Source organism: Vespa mandarinia, chromosome 1, assembly GCF_050613455.1.
Source record: "Vespa mandarinia isolate Hongniang chromosome 1, ASM5061345v1, whole genome shotgun sequence".
In the NCBI taxonomy this organism is placed as follows: Eukaryota; Metazoa; Arthropoda; class Insecta; order Hymenoptera; family Vespidae; genus Vespa; species Vespa mandarinia.
The window spans coordinates 18,432,501-18,440,000 of record NC_140810.1 but is presented as its reverse complement, the minus strand read 5'-3'; the positions used below and the strand labels follow the sequence as shown (position 1 = coordinate 18,440,000).

Below are 7,500 nucleotides of genomic sequence, written 5' to 3'. Positions count from 1 at the left end.
AAGTATGTATGATGCGAATACATGGAAAACGGATAGAACGTTTTTAAGGCTGTTCATAATCTTTAGTTTTATAATGATTTGCGACAATAACGAATACGGGTGTAATTATAGAATGGCGTTGATGAAAAAAAGGTTTCAATTTAAAGATAATGATTTTTAGGGAAAACATGTCTTTTTTAGAATTTTTGTAAAAGCTTTATTGTCTTTCGAAAACAAAACAGAAAGAAATTCGTCTTTAAATAATGACACCTCTTTCGAAAATAATTCATAAGTAAAAATAAAGCTTTTCAGAAAGATTCGAAGAAAAGTCATATTCTCGTTTAAATTGTCATCTTTAAAACGAGATCTTGCTCATAAAAATCAATCAAAAAATTAACCCTTGACTCGTTGTTATGCGTAAATTCTGTTTCCAATATTTTTCATGAAGAAAGGTGTTTTATATAGTGGCGCCTCTTGAATTTTACGGTAAAAGAGAAGAAACTCGCATCCTCCATTACTGATTTTCATATAAACATTTTGTTTCTTTGTTTGTTATGTGTGCGTAAACAAACGTTTAGATTTTTTGATCCATTTTAATAATATTAAAGTGTATATGTAAGAGCATAAGTATAATTAATATTTAAATTAAACATATAATAGTTTAAACATTACAAAGCTAATAATTTTCATTCGTTTAACTAAATAATTTCATAATTTAATTTTACACATATGCGCGCGTTTATTGGATGTAAATTTTCTAATTGATTAATTATTTTTGTTAATTAATTAATTATTAATTAATTGTTCAAATTAATTTTGCATATAAGCGGTATTAACAAAACAAATATCGCCAATGATTTTGACAATTTCAAAGTTTAATTATATTTTTTTCGTATTTCGATTAGTAAACGTGTTAGCTCTATTTTTCTCGATATAAGCATTATAATGAATTTATATTAATCATTTATAGTAATCAAGTCTGTATATTTGTTTAAATACTGTATAGTCCCGTAATACGCCATAATATATAAAATAATTTTTATTTAATATTTTCTTTCAAATTCCTAATATTAAAAAAAAAAAAATTAATACTTATAGTGATTTTATAATTATTTAAATAATCTTTCATATGCACGGAGTACGATAAACTTAATATTTAAATAATGATATCTTTGCATAAACATTGCACAATTTCGTAACATTCGTTAAATGCAAAATAAAGCGATATTCCTGATAGAAATTTTAATTACGTTCGCGAATTACTTTTCTGTATTCTCGCATAAGAAAGCATTAATTTATAAGTTTACGCGTTTAGAGAGAGCGAAAGTTTTGATGATTAGAATTCAGGATCTTAAATGAAGTTGTTCTTCTCGAATTAATTTCGATTGTTCGATTAACACAATGTACCTGACATCTGTCATGCAATAAAAAAAATGTTTTCCTAAAGTATAAATTTACAAGTGCAATTAAAAAATAATATATATCCTATATTTACATTTAAATTATTCGTTAATAGTATATTGTCAATATAAAATGGATAGAAAATAGTTAAAAATCAAGAAAAAAAAAAAAGAAGAGAACTATGGCAGAGTAAGTCACGTATTAGTGATTAATAATTAACATAATTTTTAATATAACTCAATTATGAATAATCAATCTATAAGTCACAATTGACAATAGGCATTCTTATTTTTAAATTTACATATGTATATATATATATATATATATATATATGTATGTATGTATGTATGTATGTATGTATATTTAGCCGAAGAAAAACGATAAATGCATCGCAAAAGAAAGTAGAGATAGCAGAGGACCCTGGTGGGGCTGGGGAGGGTAAGAACACGAAGAAACGAAAGCCAATTACGAAATATGATTTTGGAAAACGATGGCACCGTTTTCGTGTCCTGACACCGACTTCTTCAATTTTACGTGGTTCCTTTGCGATGAACGATAGTCATTTCAAATACAGAAGCCGTGGTCGTCAAGCAGCACCATGTTCAGTCGTCGCAATCGTTTATGGTCGATTATTTGATCCTAAAGAATGGATACAGGATTACGTAGATCAAGTTATTGAATACGGTGATAAGTTATTTCGTATAAGTATGATGAGAAATCGCGTTAAGGATAACGAGTACATGAAAGCTACCCTAGTATTTCCAGAATTCTATATTGGCAATTATAAGATTTTAATTTGCATCGAGGAGACTGGTATTTATGGTAATCTATTTAGCGAGACTATAGGGTGTTCAGATTTTTCCGAGGGCATAATAAGATTCTTTAGCAACAATGATGCTGGTATTATTACTGCTCAAGGTACGTCAGTAGCAATGTGGCGTCATTCTGGCATCGGTTTTTTATATTTTGATCCTGGACCATGTGGAGAGCATGGTTTACGTCGTCAGGATGGGGTTGCCTGTTTGCTCAGATTCAAATGTATGAACGACATGCGTGATCATTTTCTAAAGAATATGAACAAAAATTACGATTCGAGATATTGTATAGACAAAATGATTATTTTACGAGTTAACGAGGTTGGTCGTGGTTACATCGATAAAATTCCCGATGAAACCAATTTGGTAATTGACAGAAGTGTTCTTAGATCTATTAATCCCGTTGATATAGACGAAAATAAAATGGATTGTACTAGGCCTGTTCCTAAAAGTGAAAGGGTTAAGGTAATGCCAACTGTCAAATTTCACAAAGAACCATTGACCATAACTATTTCGAATTATAGTATCGATAAAATGTTTGCTACGGAACCATTGGTCGATCTGAGTACTTTCGACACTGGTTATCCTTACGATAACATGCAGGTTAATATACCTTCGTCCTTTCAAGAATTACCTAAAAGAATGGCAATTCTTCATGGCTTGACTCATGAAGCCAGTGACATATACAAAGGTAAAGGTGGTCAAAATGTGGCTAACTGTGTAATGGCTATTGCTATGAAGAAGATACATCCTGTTAAAACTTGGCTGAGACCTAAATTAGACGAGATATTGGCATTAGGTGATCAACTTTATGCAATTGTTAAGACCGAAAAGCCTTTCCTCAAGTCAATGACTGCTGCTGATCTCGATGACAATTATATTCAAATAGAAGATCATAAACTAGTGATCGACGTTGATCTGCTAACTATTACTGGAACGGTTAGTTCGAAACTTCTGGATATACTTAATTTAAAGCAAGGATTACGTGAATTTTTCTTAATTAATAATGAAGGTATCATTGAAACCCCTATGATGGCTGTAGCTATATGGACTCAAGATGATTTTTATTATGCTTTCGATCCACGTTATTGCGATAGTTTCGGCAATAGAATAATTGAGGAAAAAGCTAAAGGTGGTAAAGCTGGTAACAGTAATGCACAAAAACAAGTTCTTGGAAAATGTTGCGTCATAAGATTTCCAGAATTTGATGATCTTGCAGCATGGTTTATCAAGAATCTTGAACAAACTCGAAAGAACGATCGATTTACCATACGACACATTACAATACTGGAAGATATTCCTGGTATTAGAGCTTGGAATGATTTCGAGTCGGGAACACCAGGAGAAACTTGGATTCTTCGTGGTGAAATTTCTAACCAAGATGAGTCATTTGAAGATAGTAGAGGTATTCAAGGTTTGACTATACCCGTAGTATCTTTGATTTATGCCAAAGAGACACCACCAGCCAAATGGACAAGTGAGATTATCGATGAAGCTATACGAGACGGTGACGATTATTACAATGTTTGCTATCCATCGGAAAAAACAGAGGGTATTCAGCGACCATTTCTAATAACCAGTTTGAAGAAAAATTTTTATCTAAAGAATAGAAAAGTAAAGATCGAATTAGACGATTCTATTATAATTGGTGATTTGAATGCAACACCCGGAGAAAATGTATTAAATTTAGAAGAAGGAATTAAGAAATTTTTTGAGAATTATCAATATGGTATAGTCGAGTTAGGTAACTTGGCTGTTGCGATTTGGAAATTTGAGGATGATATGAAATACAAGTTTCGCGATAAAAACGATGAAAAAGTGACGTATTATTATTGCTTCGATCCAAATCCTCGTGGAAGATTAGGTCATACCCCTACAGCGGGGACGGAAGAGGAAAACGTTGCTTGTGTGATACGAACTCTTAGTCCTAAGGTTCTGTCTTCTTTTATCGCAACAAATGCTTTTATACCACGGGATCGTGGAACCGAATATTTCATTCATAATTTGAAAAGTTTGTCTATAGGATTACCTATGACGGAAGAAGAGTTAGAAATAGATAAGGAAAAACCGGATGAACCAGAGATGTATCATTATTCGAAATTAGCCGACGGTGGTGCAATAATACAAGGTAGTTTCAATCAAGCAAACGAAAAGATGTTTAAGAGACAAATGCGGGACAAACAACAGGCGGCGAGTTCTTTGGCTGCTTTAGCCATGACGAAACTTTATAATCCACATTTATGGTATCGTGAGGTAGTCGATGATATATTGAAGATAGGCGACAAGATAGCAACGGATAATATTAATAATTTACCAGAACCAGATATCGAAGAGGACACAAGAAATTTTCTTACACCGATTGAACTAACTGAAAACTTTGCCATTGGTGTTAATCGTATGAATATTATTGTGGAAGAAGATGATATTGTTGGTAAATCCACCGATATCGGTAAACTTTTGGAACAATTCTTTGAAAATAACGTTATGTGTATAATCAAACAGGACAATATCATAATGCCGGTCTGGAAAGAAAAAGAGATTTTTTTCATGATGGATCCTAGAGGTAGAGATTCTCGTGGTGAACCTTCGGATAAAGATCCAGCTGCTGTAATGTGGTTCACAGATCTTGCATCCTTGGCTGCCAAAATTGAGGTAGGTTTGATTGGCGATAAGGATATAGCAATAGATAACGTGACTTTGAACAATGTATTTGAGACACGTCTTACTGAAACGGAACATCTTAAGCGTACCACTTCTGGCGATGAACTTTGGCATCATTTTCCTAAATTTGATGATGGCGTTTGGAGTATTGGTGGGAACGTCACGATGACGGATGCTAGATTCGACGAAGCTAATCGTAATAATCAGACTGCAGCTATTGCCACAATGGCTATCATTTTTTCCAAAGTATACGAACCACGATATTGGAACACTGATATTATCGACGAGGTGATCGTTACTGGTGATAAATTACATTCTAAATGCGTCGAGAGACTTGGAGAGGTTAAAGCACCGCGTATCAATGAAATCATCACGGAATTCTTTCTTTCTTCTCGTAGAATCGATTTAACGGTTAAGGATTGTATCGAGGCTGGCGATCTTAGTGGGAAAATACCTAAATTACAAAATTTGCAAAGTGGATTAGATAAATTTTTTAAAAATTACGATTCTGGTATATTAATTGCGAATGATAATCGACACATACCCATTTGGAAGTTCAAGAATGTTTATTACTCTCTTATACCCGATTGGATCACTCGTACCGAAGAGGAAGAGACAATAGCACCAAGAATATTTCGATTTGATGACATTGCAACCTTGGTTGAATATCTATTAAAACATCTTGGAAAAGAAGGCGATTATGAGATCACAGCGATCGACGTTGTTGATTGGAATAAATCAGCACCATGGAAATTTGATCCCAGTCCAGCAATACGTCCATCGAATTTACCACCATTAAACGCTTATCATAGACTCCAAGGTGAAGCTCGTGCGATTCTACGAGGAAAGTATCATCAAGGTGACGATATATTCCCCGAAATTTTACGTAACAGGCAAACCGCAGCGAATTGTGTAGTTAGCCTTGGAATGTCCGTAATCAAGAATCCCATAACTTGGACGAAAAAAACGCTGAATGAGATTCTTGTTATTGGCAGTAACGTTCATCGCGAAACTATGAAAGCAAAGCCTGGAAAATTGAGATTGATACCCCAGGACATAATTAGAATCTTTTATGTAGGTGTCAATATTTTGACTGCAGATATAGAATCTAACACGGTATCAGGTATAGTTTCTATACCCCCACCTGATCCTGAGGATAAAAAGAAGAAAAAAAAAGGCGAAAAGAAGGCCAAAAAAGCTGGAGGAAAAAAAGGTAGGCCTGTTAGGGTTCGACCTCCTCCGCCACCACCTATATTACTCGAGGAAGGTTTGAAAAAATTTTTTGAAAACAATCGTGCTGGAATATTAGTTACTGGCCGTGGCATGATAGCCATTTGGAAAAACAAGGGTATTTATTTCATGTACGATCCTCGTGCACGTAACGATCAAGGTCTTCCCGATTTCTATGGAACCTCCTGCGTCATGTGGTTCGCCTGCATGGAACCATTTTACGAATTGATCTTTGCTAACATCGACGAACGAGAAAAATATGCTAATTATCAGATCTCTCGCGTGATAATAAAAACGGTAATGATCGAACCATTGCCTTGTCCTGCTGATTTCCGTCCATATTTCGATTGCATAGCACCGCCAATACCTGTTACAACGATGAAGAGGACGACAACATTGGCTGTTGAAATTGTAACGGATTATAATATTGTTGATGAAGAACAAAGCGTTTTACGTGGTACATTGCACATGGGTCATCGTATATTTGACGTAAAAAATAGAGGACTCCAGAGTACTGCCATTGCTGCAGTTGCCATCGTAGTTGGTCTGTTACACGTTCCATCTTCTTGGACACCGAATCTGATCGATGCTGTGCTAAAATACGGAGATCTTTTACATTCCGACAGCGTTCGTGCCGCACGTCCAGGTGCCAGAAATCTCTCACCAAGCGAACTCTTGACTGTTTTCATCGTAGGTGATTTTCGTGCTACCATACACATTCACAATCACACCACAGCTGGTCTATTATTTGTCTATGATTTATCCGAAGCTTTAAATATGTTTTTTCGTACAAATTGTGCCGGTATATTGCATACTACCAACATGGCTGTTGCTGTTATGCAACATTATGGAAAATTTTATCTCTTTGATCCGTGCTCTCGCAACGAACGGGGCCAAGCCAATTTCGAGGGTGCTGCATGTGTGGTGAAATGCGACAATATCATGAGAATTGCCAAAATATTCATTACGAATTGTAATTTGAAAACACCCAATGTTTATACCTTAAATGCGGTCAATATATTGAGTTTACATTTCTTCTCGGATGCCAAATCACCTTGTCCATCTAAATGTGAGCAATAATGTATTGCCAATGAATATATTAAATTATACGAATATAATTTTATGTAAAATTATGTTTAATTATAATGGATTTATAGTAATTTTTGTAATATTAAATACCATCGCATTTCTTCATCAATATATTTATATATTGAAGATTTTAATTTCTTTTCTTTCAATTTCTTAAATTAAATTTTAACTACGAAGGTATGTGAATAAAGTAACGTCACGCTCGCGACAACATTCTCAAATGGCTAATTTTATTTATAGGTTTTCTTTATGACACAAATCACTTTTAGCATCTACATGAGTAGGAGTACAGGCTAATACGAGAATGAATTTGATACAGATCACT

The 7,500-nt window shown here is 34.2% G+C and overlaps 1 protein-coding gene across 1 annotated transcript; it reads left to right on the top strand.

Annotated features, from left to right (window-relative positions):
* Positions 1 to 1,727: 1,727 nt before the first annotated feature.
* Positions 1,728 to 7,166, top strand: LOC118443854 (uncharacterized). Its single transcript, XM_035871441.2, has one exon. The coding sequence runs from the start codon at positions 1,728 to 1,730 to the stop codon at positions 7,164 to 7,166; it is 5,439 nt and encodes a 1,812-aa protein (XP_035727334.2).
* The last annotated feature ends 334 nt before the right edge of the window (positions 7,167 to 7,500 follow it).

What these genes read in the sequence shown, in the direction of transcription:
- LOC118443854 (XM_035871441.2), top strand. Translation starts at nt 1,728, where the DNA reads ATGTATGTATGTATATTTAGCCGAAGAAAAACGATAAATGCATCGCAA.